General features: G+C 43.8%; 2 protein-coding genes and 1 pseudogene across 2 annotated transcripts; 2 read left to right on the top strand and 1 right to left on the bottom strand.

The window, feature by feature from the left end:
* Nucleotides 1–10,407: 10,407 nt before the first annotated feature.
* Nucleotides 10,408–15,690, top strand: LOC133905876 (cysteine synthase). The gene is made up of 11 exons (XM_062347661.1): nucleotides 10,408–10,517; nucleotides 10,616–10,669; nucleotides 10,759–10,868; nucleotides 11,155–11,212; nucleotides 13,349–13,612; nucleotides 13,700–13,837; nucleotides 13,957–14,008; nucleotides 14,420–14,499; nucleotides 14,706–14,765; nucleotides 14,908–14,988; nucleotides 15,371–15,690. Exons 2-11 carry the CDS (start codon nucleotides 10,628–10,630, stop codon nucleotides 15,461–15,463), a joined length of 978 nt encoding a protein of 325 aa, XP_062203645.1. The 5' UTR covers nucleotides 10,408–10,517; nucleotides 10,616–10,627; the 3' UTR covers nucleotides 15,464–15,690.
* Nucleotides 15,691–16,807: 1,117 nt separating this feature from the next.
* On the bottom strand, nucleotides 16,808–19,653 carry LOC133905877 (GATA transcription factor 7-like). Its single transcript, XM_062347662.1, has 2 exons — nucleotides 19,385–19,653; nucleotides 16,808–17,911 (listed from the first exon to the last, which is right to left on the bottom strand). The coding sequence occupies exons 1-2, from the start codon at nucleotides 19,451–19,453 to the stop codon at nucleotides 17,045–17,047; spliced, it is 936 nt and encodes a 311-aa protein (XP_062203646.1). The 5' UTR covers nucleotides 19,454–19,653; the 3' UTR covers nucleotides 16,808–17,044.
* Nucleotides 19,654–21,921: 2,268 nt separating this feature from the next.
* On the top strand, nucleotides 21,922–24,195 carry LOC133905812 (protein SINE1-like; annotated as a pseudogene).
* The last annotated feature ends 295 nt before the right edge of the window (nucleotides 24,196–24,490 follow it).

The raw sequence follows: 24,490 nt of genomic DNA, 5'->3' as shown, positions 1-24,490 counted from the left end.
TCTCTCCGGAGCAAAACGTCAATAACGCCTGCGTGGTTCGGGTTATTTTCTGTGCTCGATCGCTTTTCTCCCGAGAACCCGCCGGAGAGCTACGTACGCGTCGATGCTTTCATCGCTATGCTTTTGTTGACGGACACGGATTTATCCTCATTTCTCAACCCAGAAGTCGTCTCTCTCAAAAATTAAATGGCGTGCTCCACTAAATTCATTCACTGCCTGTCGTCTCTCCTCAAAAAATTCAGTGGCTTTTGTACCTTGCAGCCAGTTGTTATATATGCAAGGCATTATATGACTTTAGAGATCTATAGCTAGGCTGATCAGTAAATTATGTACCAATGGGCCTGCCAGATCTTCATTGGACATTTGGAGACTCTGTCTCTGTTAGTGGGAACGGACTATTCGAACATGCATATAAGACGCCATTGGCAAGATCGATCGGAGCTCGTAACTCTCGAGCATGGCGACGCAAGAGACAAATCTTAAAGAGATGGATCGAGACGTTTTGATACTCCTCAACCGGCCACCAGCTGGTGCACTTGTAAATTGCATAGTAGTACTCCCAACTAGTAGCTTGGCCACCAGCTAGTGCTGCCTTCTACAACACTTCAATTCCAGTCACTTATATAACACTAAAGATCATACCAGTCACTTATATAGTTCGTCACTTATCCATTCGTTGAGACAACAGGATCGATTGGACAGGGCTTTGCGAGCGTACGGACGGTGCTTTCGAGGATCCAGGTGCCGCCGGTCGCCAGAAAAGAACAAGCCAGGGCGGGGGAGCCCCAACCTCCAACGTCGTCAGTGATGGAGAAACCCATGATGATTAAGATGAACCCAATGATTTATTCCGTGTGATTATCACCATCACGCTCATCACTGGCAGCAGCCAAGCCCACGAGATGGCTCCAAGCGGTTTATTATACATGATCTCTCGTTGTCGTGAAAAGTGAGTGCCTGGTACTTTCAGACTTCTTTTTTTTCCCCTCCCTTTTGTTGTAGCTACCTGTTAAGGATGCGAGAGTGACATCGGGTTGTAGGCTTCTGGCACCATCGATCTCTCATTTTATTCTCTATTTTTTGTGTGTGGTTACGATGAATAAATGGCAATACTGGTATTGTTCAACGACAGTACTCCTGTGACTTGTATGGTGATAACATGGTGAGTGGTCGCAGTAAGTTTGTAGCACAAGCGCAGTTGTCCAGTCCATGTTTTATTCCATGTTTTTTCTTCTCCTTTTTTGTGTCTGGTGTGGTTGTACAGCACTCTTATTGTGTTTTGAGATCAAGCTATCAGCTTCCCGGCAGATGTGTGGACAGTGTGAAGATTCTACTCTACAATAGAAGAAGTATGAGTTCCCAACTTCGTCGGGGGTTATCAGGTTCAGGGTTCTTTAGCACAATCTTTAAAACTTACTCAAATTTCTGGACCAAAAAAATGGCGAATCGAATCGAATCGTTCTCTACGAATTTACCACGAATACAGATCAAATGGAATATCGAGCAGATGCTGCATGGAAACAGAAAGCGTATAGGGCAGGCACTTCGACGTAGGTACGAAATACATTTGCACAAATTGTAATAAGAAATATAACATGAGATGTTTGTACGGGTTTTCAGATTTTTAACGCGAAAGTGCGAAATATGGCCTAGTTTTGATCCACATTCTGCACTTGGATTGCGGAATCATGGGCCTCGAAGCCCACATTGGACATTCCAGCGAGAGCAAAATCATGATCTCTGCTAGGCATTGTATGTGTTAGTCCAGTTAACCCAGCTGGGTTATCAAACTATCGACGTTGCGAATTTGGACACCACTCTTTCGTGTGGACTGCTTATGTTGATAGCCGTACATCTTGCGTCGTTCCCGTTTGGACCCATCTTCTTGAGGATGCTATAGAGCTTTAATTTTATTCCCAAAATCCCAGTTAGTAGAGTGTTTATCTGCCATCGTGATCTAATGCTTACTTTTCATGTTTGTTGTTGTTGGATATAGAATATGTAGATGACAATACCCTGATACTTCAGGATTCTACAGTGCTGGTCCATCGGGTTGCTGGACATCCGACAGACGCAATCACTGCATCGTATTGTCCCCACTTCCTGATTCCATCTATCAAAATCTCTATTTTTTTTTTGTTTCTACTCTGTTTACATGGAGAGATTTCAGGGAGAGAGAAAAATGAGCTAAATCCCTCGAAGGATCTGGCAAGACCCTTCTGACTGATATTTTATCAAGACTTGATGGCTTGCCTTCCGGGTTTCGAGGAGACAGCCATATCCCTCGAAAGATAGGGGTTCTGGAGAGCCTGTCCAGGCTTCGTAGGACAGTTTTGAAGCGCTCCGGAGTCTGAACACTTGAAGGACCTTCGGAGATCCGTGATCCGAAAGTCGTAGGCTAGCATGCCAGTGATATCGAGAGTCCTTAATGAAGACCCCCACAACTTCTATGTTGACATTGCCTCACAATTTACTCAACAAATGTTTTGATTAATCACTTGCATACCAACTACACTAGCCAGATTCAAGCGCGATACTCTTCTCCTGTACTCTTTAATGTTGGTAGGATGGTATAGTATAGTTAGATAATACTCATGGCAATTGATGATGATTTGACTGAGAGGATTGTAACTATAAATACCTTAAGATTTTTTTTCACATTTAGCAAACTATTTTCATTTTGCATTGTATTTAAGAAACTTGCGCACCTTCTCTGACTTCGAATATTTATTTGAAGGTATTCGTCCATCGAAAGGGGAGGCACCCCCACCTGGCTACGTATGCCGCATTTGTCATATTCCTGGGCATTTCATTCAGCATTGCCCATCAGAGAGCAAGCCACCTCCACCTCCACCTGGCTATGTCTGGCACAAATGTGGAGTCCCAGGGCACCTTATTCATTGTTGCCCAAATTATGGTGACAGAAAATATGACTCTAGAAGAACCTGCTCACTGATCCCCATAGTATCTAGCTTTGGTGATGTCATCCCAAGAGAACTTGTCCAGGCCATGTCTTTGGTGATAGCCTGCCAGGAGAACTCCACTGCTCACTCTGTAAGAAGGCTAGGGCACGGTAAAACCGCAGTCATCCTTTTGCCGATATCGCCCGTATCGTCTCCAACGGAATCGGTTTCGTCGCTTTTTTCAGTGCTACAGGGAAGCAAGCGGCAGCAGCAATCGGTAAATTTGCATATGGAAAGAGTAGCTTGTATCACTATTCACAGAGTATGTATGTGGATATGAGAGGGAGACGGAGAGTAAAAGGTAGCAAATAGGGTAACTGCTGAAGATGAAAAAAATAAAGGATATTGTAATAGTGTTAGGTGATGCTATAATAGTATTATAGTAGATAAATTTTTAAAGTATCTACTGGAAATGGCCTTATGACAAACGTAATGTTGACAAGAAAATGCTGCTATGATAGTTTCTGTGATAAATGTAAGTGGTGAATTTTTTTTTTCAGCGGATTACATATGTATCCTTCAAATCTTTATTGATGGTGGCTGCAATATATTTGTGTTCTGAATTTAGTGGTGTTAGTAGGTCAAAGTTGATTATATCAAAGACACTTTAGTTTCGTACTGTATGGAAAATAATCCCAACGCATTTGTTTATTTCTGTCCTCAGGCATTCGGGACTACATCATTGTCCAATCCAAGTACGTTTGTGGTGTCGAAATACTTGCTTTTTTAAAAAAAAATTAAAGGAGTTTTATTAACTCTCATCGTTACATTAAGATAATACAACCGTATAAGAGTTTATATCCTATTTCTGCATTACTGAGATGCACATAACCATGTCGATGACCTTATTCCCAATCAAAACCTTAGAAGTACAATCACGAGCATGTTGTCGTTAAGGGGTGTTGGCTTCTCAAGTGGTACAGACAAGCTTACAAGCTCCACTACTAGCAATTTGGATGCCAATTCTCGCAGCTTTTTTTTTTAAAAAACTGCTCCGTTACCAGAGCCTTCATTGGAGACTTTAATCGGAGAGGTACGACACCGGGATTCGAACCCCGGTGGACTAGTTGCACCCTTGCTGCCTTACCGCTGTGCTCCATGCACGCTCCAATTCTCACAGCTTCACTGCGTTGAAAGGGGACATGAAGCAACATATGGATAATGTGCATCGGTTACTACTGAAGGTAGTCACTTGATAAATGTATGTAGAAATTCAGCAGAGCTTCATGAGAAATTTACACATTCTGATCTCCAGAGTAAAACCAAAGAATCTACAAAAACATTGGTGAAGAAGACAATAGCCACTGCTGATGCCATGGAAACTGTTACAGAACCAAGATATCAGAACCAGTCACCACCTGATGGAATAACAGTAGTTTCAAGGGTGCTTCAGCGAAAAGCGATTAGGACTAAGTCAAAAAAGAAGCAAAAGATGACTGGCACAACTGGAAATAGCAACACAAACAGTGCTAAACATGATTGCCACATTACATTTGAACCATCATGCTATAACTCTTCGTTTGAACGTGGAGGATTGCCTTGGGGCGCTGATCCTTACATCATGTACTTTATGTCTAATATGCCTTCCTACGGCTACCTATGGGCCTGTATAATGTCAATGGCATCGATAACTTGCCACTTCACGCTCCTGGAATGCAAGGCTATCCAGTAACCCATTACAGGTATGCAGAGTTGCAGGTTAGTTTAGTTAAAATGATAGATAGATTCGTACCAAATGGGCAGTCACAAGAGTACCAAACGGACAGATTACGATTATGCAACAGAATTTTTTGTCCCGGAAAATATATTTACTAGATTCTCACCCTTCAATCCATCGACTATATCTTGTCTCAACTGCATCACTGACCATTTTTACATTTGATTTCTGTAGCAAGGAATTCTAGCACAAAGTTCACCAAGATCATGAAGCTTCTGCACACGCAAGGCAGTCCGAGAGCGGCAGACGGACAGGTATGCAATCTCATAAATCAAAGCATTATCATTCCAGCACCTCAACTCACAAAGGAGGATCCAGGAGCGGAAGCAGATCGAGTCCAGAGAGGGAGGACAGTAGCTTTGAGTCCCGTGAATATGATGAGGGGTTTCGTAGTAGGAAGAAGGTGCGAGCGCAACCTGCAAGTAGTCCTAGGAATGACAATCAGCGCAACCTGCAACTTTGCTATTTTGCTGTGATATGTATGGGCAGGATAAGCGGAGGTGGATGTCATGAGTTTGGAGGAAATTGTGTGCAATGGTGTGGTCGAATTCACGAAATTGTGGAAATTGTCACACTGAAGTTTTGGATTGTGGTGTGAAATTGAGTGGAGACAAGGCAAAGAATTTTTTGAGGGTGGGGAAAGTGTCGTACTTGTAGCGAGGGGGGAATGTCCACACATAAAGAGTAAAATCATCTAAAACGACTAAGTAATATTTGTAGCCTGATACACTTGGAATAGGAGATGTGCAAAGATCACATGAATAATCTCAAAAGGTTTATTCATTTGAGAAATAGAGGTAGCAAAAGGGAGCCGCACGTGGTGACCCAACTGACAGGCATGGCATAAAGACGAGTCATGGTGCTTATTGCATGGTATGCTAGAAGATGAAATTAAATGGGACATTCCATGGTGGCCAAGATGTCCAAGTCGGCGGTGCTAAAGATCCTCCGTTGTGATGTTGGCGATGAGGGCATACGGAGGAGATGGCAATCAGATGAAGTAGAAGGGACCCAAACTATTGCACTTGATGATCTCGGTCCACGTGTGAAGATCCTTTATAGAAAGATCAAAATGATCAAATTCTATGGAACAAAGATTGTCAGTGGTGAACTAATGCACGGATATGAGATTTTAAATTATGCGAGGAGAAATGAGAACATTTTTGAGATGGAGATGACTGGAGTGGGTGGAAAGAGAGAGATGGCCGATGCCAGTGATGGGAATATGAGAGCCATCACTGACAATTACATGTTGAGAGTGAGAGGGAGGTTGGGAGGAAAGAAGGTTACCAGCGTCGGATGTGAGATGGTTGGAATCGTCAGGCTGTTGCAGGGTCATTTTGTTGAGCGCATTAACCAAGGATTATTGATACCACGTTGGTGGAGACAGCGCAGAGACGAGATGCGGTTGCGGGGGCGCATGGGCGAGGATGCCAGGTGCATTCTGTCGGAGTGTTGGGTTGGATAGGGCGTCACCGGATGGAGCGGAGACGAGGCCCATCCATAGCTAGAATGTGCCAGTCCACGGGTTCAACACCATGGGTGGCATGACGGAGGGCGCATCGAAGCCCTGTTCATCGGAGCCACCTCCTTTGCTTCCCTTCCCACCGGACTTGTTGCGGTCCTTGCCATAGCCGTAGGAGTGGTTGGAACGCGTGGAGGAGGAGTTGGAGGAGTCGGAGGAGCTAGGCGTCACCGAGTAGAAAACAGACGGCGGAGTGGACTTGGGATGGCTTGCTTCGTCGAGGACGAGCTTGGATCGGGTTTGCAAGAACGAGGGGAGCACATCCGTGGAGGTTATAATCTTGCGAATCATGGCGGAGTTCTCGTTCAAACCCTGCAAGATGGTGAGCACAAGGGTGGCATCGGATATGGTGTGGTCGAGGTCGCCGAGGGAATAAGTAGTGTTCTTCATCCACTAGCAGTAAGCCAAGATGGGTTGATTGCCCTACATGGTGTTGCGGAACTCGGCCTTCATGGTGATGATCCGGGCCTGCTTGTTGTCATGGAACAAGCCCTCAGTGTTGGTCCACAGCGTGCGTGTCGAGGCACCTGGGGTGAGGATGTAGACGAGCACCTCGTCAAAGATGCTATCGTAAATCCACGATATGACCATGGAGTCATTTTGCGCCCAGTTTTGGTCGCCAGCAGAGGAGCCAGTGTTGTCGATATGCTTTGTCAGGTTGAAGTGGCGGAGGAGAACAGAGAGGAGCTCACGCCATTTGATATAGTTGGGCAGGGAGAACGGTATCAGGGACTTGATATTGACGGAGGTGAGTTGAGCATAAGACTGAGGCTGGGGATTGCCCATGGTGACGTGCGGGGAAGGAGAGACGACGCGGGACTAAACCTAGGCAAGTGATACCATGAAATCATGAACACAAATTGCAAAACACACGATGAACTTGTGTTCATTCAGCGGTGTGATTTTATACACGAGGAACAGCGAGATTACACGAGAGACACAAGGAAAATAAAGATGTAATCTACAGCTGTACATTGCCTAATAAAACGCCATGTTGATTAGGCAATTGGTGGCGTAAAAAAGGCAAGCAAGCGTCAGGCGAGATTGCCGGATGTCGCCTGACGCGCTATTGCAGGAAGACGTGCTCCAACAGAGCGCTTGCACCGTGGTAAGCACAGTATCTCCGCTCAAGTCTAAAATCGCCGTCGCCGACAACGTGCGAGGCGCGCCGCACGAGAGACGAGATCGCCGGCCAACGCACAACCGACGCATCTGGCCTCTGGGGTCACTGAGGCTGGCGCCACCACCTCGGCCTTCAGACGCGTCGTCACCGTGCATGCGTGACACCATCTGACAACGCAGCGGCACAAGGAGACCTCCTCGACGGACACTTTGAAACGAACATTTGAGCGCCGGAGATGCTGGGCGCGGCGGCTGTGGCAAACAGGGAGGCCGCAGGGTGGACGGTATTCGAGTTATCGTCCAGGGTCGAGGCCGACATGGCCGTTGGATAGAAATCGTGCGGCCAGGATTCGATTCAAGGACGTCAAGTAGGAGACGCTTTGCTTGGGCCCGTCTCTAGAACCCAACACCGTACGTAAGTGTGACGAGGACTGGGCTGGAGCTATGCAAGCAGGTAGGCCTGATGACTCGGTCCGCCGGTGACATGGCCAGCCAGCACCAGCAACGAAAGCAACTATATATGCACTATGCTTGGTTGAAGGCCTCACACGCTCGTGCAAAGCTCGTTGAATCCACGAAAGCAGAAGAAGGCCATTAATTCATCTAGACATCAGGTATCTCGTCGTCTATCTCGCGATACGTTTATATATGGCTGACAACACAAGCTAGCTAGCTTGACATGTCGACGAAGCAAACAAGAGAGACAAATTAACGCGGCGCCGTCTCTGGCCTTTTGTGCAAAGGGATTGGGTCTCGTTCCCATTCTTTTGGTGGATTGTAGCTCCAGACCACATGTCTCTTTATAGGTGGTTACGGAGTATCAGGTCTTTTATATTTGAGTCGATGATGCAACGGTTGATTTGTTTTCAGCGGCTTAAATATGCTTCGACAATGGTTCTAGAGTGTTGGATGTTATGACGTTTTCAATGTTTAGAGTTAGTCAACGGTCTTAGTGAGAGAGGCACATTTCATAATCTCGATTTGTGCAAAGCGACGGAGATCGGCGGAGCTGAAGAAGATGCAAGAAGGTTCTAGACGTGCTTTACTTGTTTTTTCCTTGTTTTTCAGGTTTTTTTTCCTTGTAATTCTAGGTTTTGGATGTACTGTTTCTCCAAATTAATATAAGCCATTTCCCTTGAAAAAAAACAATGATCCGAGTCGAGCTACGAACCAAACGCTATGGTCGTCGCTCTCTCTAATATATACAGTAATATACTTTTATTCTATGTCACTGCACCGAAGTAATATATATCGTGTGATATATATAATATTGTGTTTTTAGGTCCATTTGTTGAGCACGAACACGAGAAGAGAAAAGATCTTCCATGTCTTGGAAAACGACTGATTTATCGTTTGTATATGTATTGGCAATACAGTGTTCACAACTAAAAGCTTGACATAACTCGAAACATTAACTCAGACTTTGAGCTCAAATAACAACTACACTATTATAGGAAAAATGATATAAATTATCGATGCCGGTTATTGAGCCCAACCTGCTGACTAATATACTTATCATTGCCGATTCTAACTATGAATCGATAGTAATATTAAATTCTAGGGAATTTTTTTTAAATTTAAATAGGCAACAATAATTTATCAGAACTTTATATTACTAATCTCTATAATTACCAGTTTAGTTCATTCTAATAATTAATTAAGTCATTAATATTTATTAATCACAATAATTGTTAGGTAGCCACTATGCACCAAAATTAAAAGACACAGCCACGTGCAAAAAAAAACCCACAAAACCGCCGCGTGCGTCTACCACGGCCGTTTCGAGTCGGCCACAAAGACGAAGTAGTCGTGGTTGCCATCGTCGTCATTTTCACCATCATCCTCACCCTCATCATCCTCTTCCTCTTTCTCTTCCTCTTTCTCCTTATCCTTATCCGAGTTGCTCCGAATTCTTTTCACCTTCGGCTCGTCATTGAAGTAATCTAAAATGTCGTCCTCGGATAGGGACCCTATCTATCTGAATAGCTCGGACTACGTATTGTATGAGCTCTCTGGCGACGCTGGAGCCTTGTCGTTGGATGGAGGCATGGGGGTGGATGGTGTGGCCAGAGTTGGTGGTGGCGGAGGGAGTGGTGGAGTTGCTGGAGCGAGAGAGGGTGGTGGAGTGTCCATCGTGGGAGAGGAGGCAGCGGAGGAGAGAGGGTGGAAGAGAGCAGGGTGCGCGTGTGAGAGCAAGAGTGAGCGATCAGCGTCGGGTTAAATTTAAAGGTGTTCAGGAGAAGCTCAACAAACATAGTATGGAAGCTGTATGATTTTTATGCTATCACTATCGGTTCGTAATTACAACCGACAATGATAGTTATTATTAAAGATAAGTCTTTTTATAAGTTGATATCACTGCTAGTTAGTTTCATCTAAAAACCGACATTGATAATTGTTCGCTCAGTTTTTTATGTATCTATAAGCCTATGAACTGGCAATGATAAATTAACATTGTCGGTTATAATAGTATCGACAGTGATAATAAAACACGGATGACCCTTTCTATAATAATGCTATTAACTCAAATCAAAGCACTTTATTTTTCATAAGAAATATTCAAGAATTCTCATGTCCAAAATAGGAAGTATGAAATAGAAATCGCTACTTATAACTACAGAGAAAATGCATTTTAAGGCTGCCGGCAGGAAGAGGAACTAGTACACTCGAAAGCAGCAAAAGTGGCATCTAGGGTTTCGACGAGTTCACACGGGCTTGAAGCAAAGGTACGATCAGTCCGTAGCAAAAATGGCATCAAAGTTCTCTTCTAAACACATTTTTAATTGTAGAATCCAATGATCACTAGCAATTTTTTATGCCCCATCCAGAAACGATAATTTTCAAAGCTCCACTTGTAAGTAAGTAGTATTTTTTTATATATATCTGGAACATTGTGCTACTCACTCCATCTCCATCTCCATCTCCCGTCCAGATGCAACAACGCTGTTCGCCTCCTCTCCAAGACCACGTGCACCAGCCATCGAGGATATCTCCAGCTGGTCCCACCTACAGTGACATGGTTCACGGTGGACCGGGCTTTCCTTCCCGCCTGAGCACCTCCACCAGCCTCCAGTCTCATCTGCATAAAGCCGAAGCAAAGTCAGAGGATGCGAATCCCCTCCCCATCGGCTTCCAAGTTCCAACTCCTAGAGCCGCCAGTTCGCGAAACCCCGCAGCAAGGATCGAATCGGTAGGTTTCCTCTTGCCATTCTCGCCAATCGGTTGGAGAAATCAGCTGGTGTTTTCTAGTCGGGGTAAATTTGTATCTTTTTTTCTTGGATTTCCCAGCTGCTTGACCCAATGGCAGAGGCCTCGCCGGCAATCGCCAACGATGTCACCGAGGTGAGCACCCATTTCCTCCAGATGTTTGCCACTTCTTTTGGGAGATGTTTGCATCTGGCCGATAAAAATGAAATTTTTGTGATGCGCAGTTGATCGGGAACACGCCGCTGGTGTACCTCAACAAGGTGACCGATGGGTGCGTCGCGCGCGTCGCCGCCAAGCTCGAGTCCATGGAGCCCTGCTCCAGCGTCAAGGATAGGTGGGCTCTGCGAAGAAGCTTCTCTCTGTTCTCATCTTTTTTACTGTAACTCGAGGGTGGATTATGTGCGAAAGATTGCTTCTTTCTGCTTGCTCTGGACTGAAGATTCTTGGTTGTTAGTTTGAACCGATGGTTTATTTGGGTAAAATATTAATTTTCCCTTCCTATTTAAGTATATTTTGGTCAAATTAGGTGCCTCTTCTGGTATTTCTAAGGCTTTGTTCTTCCTTCACTTAACTTTGGGATCTTGAGCTGAAATCTTGTGCTGTATGTTGTATTTGTGCAGGATTGGCTACAGCATGATCATTGACGCAGAGGAGAAGGGACTGATCACGCCAGGCAAGGTTGGGTGACTGAACCATATTGAGCATTTCATTTACTCGTCCAGTGAAAATAACCGTTCCTTTTTCCTATACTGTAATTATAACTTGTGTTCTTGATCTGCCTTAGCGCTGACACGTATTCAATAGGAAATACTAATTCTAATATCATCGAATTCAGAAGCATGTGTTAGCTGCTTTTACTTTCTCCTGGATCCAGTTTGGTGAAGAAAGTCATCTATCGTGTAGATCTGCATGATCCATATCTGGTGGCTGTTATTTTTGTGAAGTTGACTATGGGATTAACATATTTTGCATTGGTGTGTATTGGAGCAGACGCGTAAGTTTAGGTGTTTTCTCCTATCTGTGCATGTGGTGAAAGCTCAATAAATAAATGGAAGTGTCCAGTCTTCAACCACTATATGGATTAGTGCTTACATCATTAACATGGTGCTTTGGTCGAGATATGTTTACACACAAGAAACAAACCGTACAGATTCTCTTAAGAGGAAGACAGAATTGTGACACTCTTCTGCATTCAACTTCATAACTATAGCTATTTGATAGTTCGTCTCCCATCCTACAATAGCATTTCTCTCTGCTAGTCCTAGATGAAGAATTACATAGGCATTTGTCGGAGGATGAACTCCACAAGCGGGGATCCGGAGGGATCCCTTTGAGATTCGGTCGGGGGATGGTTCTGAGTCTACCTCGTACGTTAAATAAATAGGAGTAAATGAGATGCAGGTGGAGTGGATGATCGGATGCAAGAGGAAATAAATGCTCAGGGGATTTTAGACAGGTTCGGGCCGTATGGAGCATAATACCCTACCCCTGTGTGTATTCTATAAATGCTCTGAGAAGGTCTCTCTGAGGATCTGTTGGGTTACAAGAATGTTTATCTAAATCTAGAGTTTCGTGAGCTTGTCTCGGCTTTGAAGACTTGATGTTTGCGCTTGTTCCGTCGTTGTTGTCTTCCAAATCCAGAGTCCTCCTTCTCCGGGGAGCCCGCCCCTCTGTTATATCCCGTCGGGGCGAGTAGCGTTCCCAGAAAGGATGATGCGAGTTTCAAGACGTCATAAATGGAAAGCAACCATCATGGACTGCAGCTTGATGTTACGGAGACGGTTGAAAACGCGCCCCCGTCCGATCTTGTCGTCATCATCCTACTTTTTGACGGATGCTGTGGGGAAGGCCCACCGGGCAGCCACCGAGCACCCCGCGTGCCCGCCCGGTCAGAGCGAGCCTGACACAGCAGAGCGGCAGACGATATGCCTCGAGCCCTACGACGTTATCCCGAGGCGCGCCGGATGACGCGCGATGGGACCCGCGCATTAAATGTCCCCACGCCTCCCTGCCAGGCAGTGGCAGGGACTGACGGCAGGCGTGGGGGGAGTGGTTGAAAGTGACAGGCTACGCATCCTCTTAAATGCAGCATCGGGCCTCTCACCAATTGACACCTCACCGTTGAGCCCCTGTGGGGTCCACCGGCAAGGGGCTTCTCAGGTCTTCGGGGAACTGTGAGTGCTCGGGGACTACAGTTCACAGCCCTGAGCACTCTCTTCCAAATATGCTCTTTCTTGGTCCTCGGGGAACTGCGAGTGCTCGGGGACTACTGTTCATAGTCCCAAGTATCCTCTCCCAGAACTGTGACTTCTCTTGTCATCAGGGAACTTGGGTGCTCGGGGACCATTGTTTATGGTCCCGAGCACCCTCTCCCGGAACTTGGTCTTCTCGGACCTCTGGGAGATAATCCCCGAGGGAGGGCGTCACGTGACACTCTGTTGTCCTGGCCTCGGGACTCGGGGACCCCTGGTTCCCATGTCACCGACAGCATTGTTTTGCGGTGGAAATGATCTAATAGTTGATGCTTGGGCTTAATCTGGTATTATTGAGTTCATCTGAGAAGACGCACTTTGAATTGAGGTGGCATTAAACCGAACCATTTGTTTGGCTTGATTAGTACTACTAGTATGACCTACAAAAATTTCTGGCTACTTTTCTTCTTTTAAAAGTGGTTTAACTGAGTCCCCATAATGGCAAGGGAATTCCATTATGGTGGTAATGCTTTCTTCAAACTGCTATGGAAGCTGGATTCATCATAAATTTCTGAATGTTAAGATTGAATTCTACTAATATTTTGCTTTCAACTGTTGGCAGAGTGTGCTGATTGAACCAACCAGTGGTAACACAGGCATTGGATTGGCCTTCATGACGGCTGCAAAGGGATACAAGCTTATTCTCACAATGCCAGCCTCCATGAGTATGGAGAGAAGAATCATATTGAAGGCTTTTGGTGCTGAACTAGTCCTTACTGACCCACTCTTGGGAATGAAAGGAGCTGTCTCCAAGGCGGAAGAGCTAGCAGCAAAGACACCCAACTCGTACATCCTTCAACAATTTGAAAATCCTGCTAACCCAAAGGTGTAGTACAACTTATATTTGGAGAACATGTTAATGCCCATGTTGATATTTGTTTTCTGAGTTCTCATACCAAAATATGTTATGCAGATTCATTATGAGACAACTGGGCCTGAAATCTGGAAAGCTACAGCAGGAAAAGTTGATGGCCTTGTGTCTGGTATTGGTACAGGAGGTACCATAACTGGAACTGGGCAATACCTTAAAGAGCAAAATCCCAATGTCAAGGTAAGCACTATAAAGTTCTGTTTGCACTGCAGTTTAAGCTGCCACTTTGATTATTAACCTTTAATCATTTTTCCTTTATGAAACGAAGTATCTGATTTTATTTGTTTATCTTATGTTAGCTCTATGGTGTGGAGCCAGTAGAGAGTGCTATTTTAAATGGTGGAAAGCCTGGTAAAGTTTGCATCTGGCATATATTCCTTTTGTTTTTAAGTACATAATTTTATGTTCATTTTGAGTGATTAGTGTACACTGTACAGCAATATAATTTTCTTACTGCACTTTGATGTTGCATCCAACATCTGGAAAAAAAAAGAGATTTACCCTTTTTTATTTGATCTCTTAGGACTTGTTCATGCAAAATATCTTGTCAATGGTTGAAATTTAACAGATGTTATCTGGACAGTTGTGTTTTGAAATAGGAATTGTTAGATGGTTAATAATTGTTGATGTGACCTCGTAAGGAGGGTTTTTTGTGGTCAACAATACCAAAAAAAAAAATATCTCTTAACCTTGTGAACATTTTGCACCAACAAATTCCTGATGCTTGTTTCCGACTCATGAGATTCAGTGCCCGTAATGCAGGGCCACACAAGATTCAAGGAATTGGAGCTGGTTTTATCCCTGGGGTCTTGAATGTTGACCTAATTGATGAGACTTTAGAGGTATATTTTCCTCCTGTATGAAGTGGCTGTAGAAAGGACATGTATAAACAAGTGCATTATTTTTGCTCACTTTGGTAACCATTTCACTTTTCCCTCGTTAACAGAAGTTTGTGGTTGATCCACATTTCTCATGTAATCATGCTTGTCTTTGCATTCATTTTCTTTTGCCCTGGTATAACCTTTTCGTGCATTCAATTGTTTCCCAGGTTTCAAGCGATGAAGCTATTGAGACTGCAAAGGCTCTTGCTTTGAAAGAAGGGTTGTTGGTAGGTCTTTTGTCTGACATTTACCTATAATTTTTCTATTATTAAGAACTAGTCATCTCATTGTTTTCGTGAACCTCTCCACGTATAGATAATTCAGATGGTGTCTACATACCTCGGCCGTTGATGATGTAAATTTTTGTAGGTTGGAATATCTTCTGGTGCAGCTGCGGCTGCAGCAGTTAGGCTTGCTCATAGGCCTGAAAATGCCGGAAAGCTATTTGTTGTAAGTGTTACTTTTCCTCCCCGTGAATTTCTAGCACTAATAGGTTTATAGCTCTTTCAGTTGCACGGGTTGTCTGTGGCAATTCATCTCATCTTTAATCAATCACAAATGAATAAATCTACTCTATATTTATACCTCAGTGACATATAGGGAGACCAAACTCACTGGTTTTGTCAATGCAAACATCTGTACTTTTCAGTTCTTGTATGGTGGAAAATGAAATGTGAAATTAACATACTCCAGGACGGCAGTAAGTGAATAGAGGATTTTATTGGCAGTGCTTTACACATTGTCTCATTGGTTAATGGTTCACTGTGTACATCCTATTATTGGCATCCTAGTCTTGAGAAGATAGAATCTTGACATCCATTCCTCGACGCAGGTCGTGTTCCCAAGCTTTGGTGAGCGCTACCTTTCGTCGGTGCTCTTCCAGTCCATCAAGAAAGAAGCTGAGAGCATGGTGGTCGAACCCTAGACCGCACAATTCCGGCAGTTGTTTTTTCGAAGACAACGTCCATTTCTGGGATTCCACAGAAATGAAGCTTCGGTGTTTCTGCTTCTGTTAATTTCAGCATACATCTGTCTGCTAATGTCGTCGTGTGCATTGGAGAATACTTTGTGCTGTTTACAGTTCGGCATTTTCTCAGTTCTGTATATCCCGTCAGCAGGTGTGAAATAAAGCATTACAGTGCATTTCATGTCTGGATCTTTGCTTCGACTTCTCCGTTTTCTATTGTGGAAATTGGACGTTCATCTTTTGAAAATCATGCAAAAAAAGTCACGTGTTCAACAGGCATGTCCAATTGTTTAACTAACTGCGTGGAAGAATGGCCTGTGACACACACATGCACACAGTACTGATGAACATTGATGTGCTAGCCCTTGCTGCTGCTGCTGGCCCTTGCTGCAGCAGCAGCAGCTAACTGGGTTTGGCAGGACAAGAGAGCCCAGCAGAGTCAAAAAGGTGTAATGCAGGCTTTGTTCATGTTCTAGTCACTACTGGCAGTACAGTAGGCAATGCCAGAACAGAGTGCATCATCAAACATGAGCACTGCAGGCACAGGTACTGCACTCGAGCCCAGTTTGTACAGCCCTTGTTCCTGTATCCACATAGATTTGACCAAAATTTGATGACACCATTACTGCCCTGTAGGACTAGCATGCATGTCCAGTGTCAACATGGCTATGCTTATGTTGGTAGTGCTGCTCTGCTGTCTGTCATTGAACATGTCACTCATGTATGGCAAAACAGTTTCAAAGGAGAAAAATAAGATTGTATATTGGACATTGTTGCCATTCACTGAAAAAGCAGAGGGAAAAAGATGGAACTTTTTATCATGATGAGAGAAGTGGAGAACATGATAAAGGTAGTCAAGGCCTTCCTTTCCACGAGTGAACAAGAGGACAGAACCTGCAAGGCTGCATCATGATCTATCATCACCAACGACACAAAGTCTCAAGTGGAAACCCCGAACTGCACTGCAGATATCTGTGTGTTCTGAACCTGAACCTTGCAGGGCATTGGTTCAAGCAAAGCACTGCATCTGATGGGCTATTGAGCCGGCAGTGCCAAGAATTGCTGTCAGAAATATCATTCACTCATTTGGAACAAGGTAACAACCAAAAATTGGCTAGGCAATACACATGCCCTGAGAAAAGGGAATGACAAATATTAGGATGAAACACTTTTGTCACTACCCCAACTGATCCAGTCTAGAGTTACTGCAAAGATCATGTATCTTGAATGAAAATCTGATGCGAGAGAGAGAGAGAGAGAGAGAGAGAGAGAGAGAGAGAGAGAGATTCAGGCCAAGAAACATAAAACAATTCAGGATAATATTGAAGCAACCACCAAATGGTATTCAATTTAACATCTCGAACACCTAGCAAATCGGTCTCTGAAGTAAAACACTGCTAGAACGAGTTCAACCAAGACCTATCCAGCTTCAGCTCTCATTTTCTCGGCATCGACTAGACTACAATCTAAGAGCCTCTACAATCTAAGAGCCTGTAAGCTCCAATGCGACAGGTTCTGGAGATGTTCTTGACCATCATCTCACCTCCCATTGTGTTCAACGGACTGCCTCAGCTGCAAGACCTTCTTGTGAGAATTAGAGTGCATGTCACTCACAAAAGTTGGACTGTTGGCCGGTCGATACTCCGGAAGCAGCCTGCCAGACTTGAACCTCACACCGCAGGCGTTGCATAGAGTCTTAGGCCCCAAAGGACCAGCCCTCCACTGTGGGGTCTTGAAAGACATGCAGTGGGTGCACCTCTTCACCGGCTGCTCTGGTGGCAACTCCTCGCTGGCATTTGCAGTCTTCTTGATCTTCTTCTTTCCTCGCCGCTTTCCTAGCTCTTGTTCTCTGTTGGTTCCTTGGTCACACTGCTTCGAAACGGTGGTGAACCTATTCTCTGGCTTAAGCCTCAGGCCACAAGCATTGCACAGCATCGTAAGCCCTGACGGACCATGCCTCCATCGCGGTGTTTGGTTTGACAAACAGTTGCTACAACGCTTCACCAGCCGCTCTTGCTGGAACTGCATTCCTGCATCCTTCTCGCACTTCTCTTCCTCCTGTTCTTTCTCTTGTTGTTGGCCAAGTTCTTGGTCTTTGTCTTTCCTTGGGAGGATCAGCTCACTCTCTGCCAGCCAATGTTGCTGATCGAGTAGGAGCAGCGGTGGCTCAACAAACAATGGGAAATATTCTTGACCATCATCTTCATCGCTCATAACAGAGGCTAGGCTCCTTCTCTTTTTTCTGCCGTTGGAAGATGAAGGTGGGAGTAATTTCGGTTTTCCAGCACTTTGATTTGCCATTGTAGATACTGGTTTTACGGAGATAGGGTTTGCGTAGGACACAGAGCTAGAAAAGCAGTCCTCTACATACACAGAGAGCCACTCAAGGCTGCTGTCGTCACCTTCCTGCAAAGTAAAGAGTAGCATGGCATAGAAACTGTTAGTAAGAATGCAACGGCCAAAATAATTATCTATGCATAATGGTCATTCCAGAAATCAAATAACAGTAAACTATATTCAGCTTTACAAACTTCCTGTTCCACATTATTGCAAACAAAAAAACCTGATAGAATCAATTAAAAAACGGGCAGCATTTCTAGGCCTTATAAACAAGTTCCACATTATTGCAAACAAAAAAACTGATAGAATCAATTAAAAAAATGGGCAGAATTTCTAGGCCTTATAAACAAGTGTAAATTACTCAAATAGGGCTTACTCCTATCATAAAGACTTCCAACACAGAAAAGCCGAAGCATGGGGTAATCAATTTCTCCAATAGATTTTCTGATGGAAAGGTGAACAAAAACGAAAATTCCTGTAGTTGATATCATGAATGAGGTTATTGACATGAAGAGTTTCTAGAGACTAATGTCAGAACAATTTGGTAGAACAAACAATTTGAACAGAAAAGTCCTGCATTTACAATCGCAGTTGTGCCAAGGAATAGAAACCACCGGGGCAGTTTCTCTCAGTTACAATCCAATTAAACACTACCGCTGGCACACAATAGGATGAACTGCAGTAAATGCTGGATACGCAATTAAACATAATGAAAATCTCAACCCATGTTTTCATTAAAAAAATCGATGCATTCCATATGTGGGTGCAGGAAAAAGGAACTTTTCTTGTATTCTACTAGTACTAGTAGAACCTCATAACTGAATAAGAAAGGGAGAAGACGAGTGCCTCTTGTCAATGTCTCTAGTGCTAAAGTTTACACTCGAATTGACACATAACCAAAATATCGCGGTCACAATCTTGCATACACATCATATCACAGTGACCAGAGGTACTAACATTTAACAATGGACGCACTTGCTTAATGACCATGACAGGAGGGGAGGAACATATGCACATCAATATTGAAGGCAACAAGAGCATACATTTCTTTCTTTCTTTTATTAGGTGACCTCACAACTTGGAAACGGCCAAAAGAAAAAAAATTCCATCTGTTAATTGCGAGAATACAGTGAACATTACACGAACCCTAGGGGAAAAGAACAAAGGCGTAATTTTAGGGGCCCTGAAAGGTGTTCAGGGAAGGACATTTGAATTGCTCAGTAGATTTGTTCTCTGTGAACCAAAGAAATTTCCCTCATAAGCAGAAGAATTAACAAAAGGGCAAGGGAAATTACTGCAAAATACAAGAGCAAAACAGCAAATGAACTTTAAGAACGAAGTTATCGTTTATTTCCCAAACATGCACGTCAAAATTCATCTCAGAGTGGGAACAAGAGCACAACTAAAAGAATCGAAACCTAGGGTTCCCAAGAAACTACAGAATACGCCACACAAACCCCATAATTCTTGGGCAGGTTGCGCCTAAACCCACGGTTCAAGAAGAGGGAAGGGAGGGGGAAGGAGAGGCAAGAAACTGACCAAGGCGGGCTCGTGAGGGAACAAATCTCCCAGCGAGTTGGCGGCCGCATTCGACGGGTGCACGTCCATGCCCGGGCGCCGGAAGAGAGGGAATGGCAAGCGCCGGCAGGGCGGCGCGGCGCTGCCTGAGGGAGGAGCAGTAGGTGAGGCGCTCCTTGTTTGGGAGCGGAGGTTTTTATGGGGAGGGCAAGAGGAGGATGAGGAAAGGAGAGGTTTTGCCTTTTGTTTTTGTAGGGCAACCACACCTGCCTAAAAAAGGAAAATACTTTCTTTTCTTTTTCCCTCTTTTCTTTTGCTTAATCCTTAGGCTTTAGCATTTTCAGCTTGCAATCTTTTCTTTCTTTCTTTTTTGGTCGGTTACACGGTTCACACAATCATGGAAAGTTAAATTTTGTTTTGGTTATTATTGTCAAGTTTATCAGTTTGTTGGATATCGTATTTATCCTTGTCCTTTCTTTAAACGATTTATTATAGGCTACAAAATATTTCCTTCCTGATGAAGTACCATACAATTCGAAATCTAAGATATTCGTTAGTATTGTTATCAATTACATACTAGATAGATACATGCAGATATCCATATATCAATTTCAGTTGATGGAAAAATTTCCCTCCAACTTCATTCCTGCGTTTCATTTATTTTTGTGCTGGCCGTACGGGATTTGAACCGAATACTGTGCGGGCTGCTTTCAGTTTTCGTACTGCTCTCCTTCCCTTTTCTGCATTTCATCTGTTCCAACGCTAACGCAAGCAAAGCACAAGGCCCCTCTCTCTCTCTCTCTCTCTCTCTCTCTCTCTCTCTTTACGTCTGTCCAAGAGTTCCTGACAACACAGCACAGCGTGTTGTAAACTGTAACTGCAGCCTTCCTCTTACTGGCTCCCCGTTGATTTCATACTGACAGCAAAATGTAGTGTAAATTACTAACAAACAAATGACTGATACTTTTTTTTAAAGATAATGGTAGCCTGATAAACTTCCAAACACATATGTTGGCTGTTGATAAATATTGATGGTAATGCAGAGAAGGAATGCATGAGGGAAAGAGAAGTCATGGCGTTCTCTTTTGTTTACTGGCTTTACCAATTGACTTGACGTCACATTGGTACTACTTCTACCAGGCTTTTCTACAAGAATGGTTTTTTCAAATTACTCTTTTTCAGTTGAAAAAAAAGTGCATGAAGACGGCATATTTATTGAGTAAAGAAAATGTTACGAGGTGACTGACGATCTGGGAGATCTTCAGGAGCAAAAGTATGTATATTACTGGCATTACTGTTTGAGAGCATCAATAGAAAATTGCTGCGTGAAAAAGGCATAACTTTCAGCCACTCCATGAACCAGGGCTGCACAGCCAGAGCACTGATAAAGGCCTATAATACTAATACAAGATTACAAGGGGAACGTTATGATTGTGAACGCAATAGTTCGTCCTGTCAGTTTTAGACGTTAATCATGTGCTAAGAATGTGTTTGGATGGACGTGGATTATTAGCTCACTCACGCCATGCTCGGCTAAATTTTTTAGCAAGCCAACAGTTTGGCGTGGGCACCATCCAATCGCGTCCGGAAGGACGATGCTAGAAGGTTCATTTCGGGAATTGCAATGGCTGCATCATTGGGCCTCAAGCCATCGTCTTCTTCCTCGCCCGCGCCGTCGCACACTCAAAGAAACCCCCCTCTCCTCCTCCCGCCCCCTCTGCCGGTTTCGGATTGGCGTGGAGTGGGGATCCGACCGGACCTGTGATCGATCCCTCTTGCTGGTAACGAACCCTAACTTGTTCGGATTGGTATTTCCCCCCTTTTTGCTAGGCGTGGGTTCTGTTCCGTGAGGTCTTTCAACTGCTATGATTTCTTTGAACTCAAATCCAAATCTTTCTCTTTCTCGCCATCGGCTAGTAGCGTGATTTCTTTGCTGCACGGTGGAGTAGGGGTACCAATCCATCTACCCGATCATGGTTCTTGTTCGGTTCGATTAGATTCTTCTTCTTCTTTCTTAGAAATAAACTTCTTGCTCTTCTTGCACTCAGCCCGCGCGCAAGATCGATTGATTGATCTCGGTTTGTTTCAGAGGAAAAGGGGAGGGGGTTCATCTGAGGGTTTAGGGTTTAGCCATGCCCTGCGCTAAGTTCGCCCGCTGAGGATTGGCAAGTAATAACATGACGATTTTGCCTCAATGTTGTGTAGTTTGATTCCCATAACATTTCTTTCAACCCTACACCGATAATTTTATTGCTCTGTCACCATGAACGTGTGGATGTCTGAAGTCAGTCTTTGTCTTTTGAATAGTGCTAGTTAGCTGTTCCTTTTCTTTTATGAGCATTGGCATTCTGTGCTCTATTTCTTGTTATATAAGTATGCTTTGGGTATAATATTACTGGCCGGCAAATCAACTGAAAAACTTTGAATAGATTATGCTGTCCTTTTGGTATGTTTTAACTGAAGAAACCATAATATGAGGATTTAATTGCTCCAGAAATGGATACCAAATTCATTTGCACTTACAGATCTTCTTTTGTTTCTTGAATATATCCAGCGTATGCAATGGCTACAAGTCTTAGAGTGGGAGAATGCACAGAGCTGGAAGATTTTGTGATGGATCCCTTTAACAACAAGGCTGCCTTCAGAGGTTTGAAACTGTACATGAAAGATCTTGAGTCTTGACTCAAACACACTTCCTCCGTTTCTTGCCCGTGTGTGTGCCCCCGACAAGCCAAGCTCGTATTCTGAGGAGGAGATCCTATGCATTTTTGAGACTGCCGCAGAAGTCCATGGCAGCAGCATTGTGCCGCATATTGAGCAGATCATTTCAACAGTCATTAGGATCATGGCATCAGATCCAAAGTCCTTGCATACTGCTGGCTGCTCCAAGGTGGTTTGCACGTTATCTCGCTATGTCATTGATCCTCTGTCTAGAGAAGAAGAGAAAGCTGGGACCAGTAGCTCTCTGTCGCCCCTTATCAGATTGCTTGATGAACACTGATGAGAGTATCTCTTCTGGTACTGCTATTTGTATCACTGCTCTTGTCCAGTCCAACAATTGGCAATTTGCATCTAATGAGTTGGTTGATGATGTTTGCTTGAAAGTATCGGGGGCTCTAGAGGAGGCTCACTGCCAGACTGCTGTGCACTTAAGCTTGGTGGTTGCTCTGTTAAAACATAATCCGTTGACACTTGAGCCTTATGGACGATCGTTGATAAGATCAGGATTACATATATTGGATGAGAGTACTAAAGCAAGCATGTCTCAGATGATCATGTCATCCATTCAAATGATGCATTCCATCATGAAAAGTTTGGATGTGAGGATTATATGTTCTGAGATCAGTAGCATTATCCATGCTTTGGAGCAATGCCAAGATGACTGTATTCCAGATATCTGCACTGCAGCTTTTCAGGCAGCTCAGACTGCTAAGCTACTTGGGAGGCAGAAAGAATGTGGAGACCACAAAAAATTTAGTCCGTTGGGAAACTGTAGTGAGAGGCATAGCTGGAAGGGATCGAATTCTCCAACTGATGACGTGGATATCAGAGACAGTGGTTCTAGTGGATCTCCTTGTGAGTTGCAGTCTGTTTGTTCGTTTCCTGGCTTTGATTCTCAGTTGTCAGTGGGACAAGGTGCGGGTATTCTTGGAAGTGCTCGTGCAAGGCGGCGACTTTGTAGTAATGGATCTCACTCTACACATGGAATGTCCACTGATGAATTATTTCACACTGCTGCACCCGATAGTCATGATGCCTTGGGTGTGAGAGGACAATCCAAATCTGCCGGTCTGGTTAAGTCAGGTAGGAGGTGCTCAGGTGTGTTGACAAGAATTGGTCACCCATGTCCTACGTGTTTAGCAACTCAAGCAACTAATCAGTACTATCAGGTATACGACAGATCATCATTTAAATCGAGCAATTTTAGTATCTGGCATACTGAGCACGTCAAGTTGTGGTCTATGAGTTACTACTTACTGTCCTTTGAAATATTATATTTATCTACGCTATTCCCTGAATGATACTGAAAACCAGAAGAAACTGATATTTTCCATCTTCTTTTTTATGAGAATTGATATTATGGTTACTGAATTTACAGTTCCTTTTATTTTTCTGTGAACTCCAGATATCTGGGCGACAATCTTTATCAGGTGATATTAGGATGGAGTCAACTCCAAGGAAGCAGCTCCACTCTTTCACCTACTACAGAGATTCAGAAAGAGATGGCCGCCAATTATCTGAAAGCCCAGCTTTTAGGCAGGCACAGTGTTGTTCAGGACACTGCACAGATCATCTTTTGTTTCAGAAGAACGGTGAATTTGGGGAAAGAAAAGACTACTGCAACTCAATTCAGCTGGGCAACCAATGGTATGTGCAAAACACCGACTTGTTGACTGAAGACTTGAAGTTCCCGACCAACAGTGGGCGTTCTGATAGTGCACAAACTCCATGTGAAGAACGTCAAGCGGAGCATGAGAAGATGACTGGAATGAAGAAAGGAAAAGCAAATTGTTCTAGCGGTCGATCATTTGCTTTTGTCTGCGTTGTGGCCATTGTTGCCTTCTTGTTAGCTTGGTGGAAGCAGGATCGCAGTGAGTTCTATATCGTACCTACATAGAATATGCCCGTAAGCAGGTCCTACATAGCGTTGTGGCCTTTGTAAGAAGTTTCTCTTTTTTTCCGTGCCCTTGTACTGTGCATCAAGCCATCGGCTTTCAGGAGTTGTATGATGTCAGACCCTCGATACAAATCTAGCGGTATACATGAGAACGGTGTAAATGAGTATATCCTTGGATAATAATGAAGCAAGTGTTGAAAAGCGGTGGTAATTAGTCAATGCTGTCAATATACTTATCTGTGTTTCTGAATGTGATTTCAAAATATATTATTGCTCCATCTTCAGTGTGAAAGCTCTAATCTTGCAAATATGGATGCTAAATCTTCAACTATGTTGGTTTGGCAGAAGAACACTATATTATACTTGCTGCATCTTTCTAAAGGGCATATAAATTAATTATTCGTTTACTATGAATATGCAAACTATTTTTCCCTGATCACTATATGTTTACATCCATGATAACATTTTAGACAATTGTCTTCTGGAATTAAATTCCTATGCACTAGTTA

The sequence above is a fragment of the Phragmites australis genome, chromosome 23 (assembly GCF_958298935.1).
Source record: "Phragmites australis chromosome 23, lpPhrAust1.1, whole genome shotgun sequence".
In the NCBI taxonomy this organism is placed as follows: Eukaryota; Viridiplantae; Streptophyta; class Magnoliopsida; order Poales; family Poaceae; genus Phragmites; species Phragmites australis.
Note: the sequence above shows the minus strand (reverse complement) of the source record. Positions and strands in the feature narration are given on the sequence as shown.

Excerpts from the sequence above, each read along its gene's own strand:
- LOC133905876 (XM_062347661.1), top strand. The coding sequence starts at position 10,628 with ATGGCAGAGGCCTCGCCGGCAATCGCCAACGATGTCACCGAG. Across the intron at positions 10,670-10,758 it reads TCGCCAACGATGTCACCGAG|TTGATCGGGAACACGCCGCT; the intron begins GTGAGCACCCAT and ends TGTGATGCGCAG. Across the intron at positions 13,838-13,956 it reads AGCAAAATCCCAATGTCAAG|CTCTATGGTGTGGAGCCAGT; the intron begins GTAAGCACTATA and ends ATCTTATGTTAG.
- LOC133905877 (XM_062347662.1), bottom strand. The coding sequence starts at position 19,453 with ATGGACGTGCACCCGTCGAATGCGGCCGCCAACTCGCTGGGAGATTTG. Across the intron at positions 17,912-19,384 it reads TCCCTCACGAGCCCGCCTTG|GAAGGTGACGACAGCAGCCT; the intron begins GTCAGTTTCTTG and ends TTTACTTTGCAG.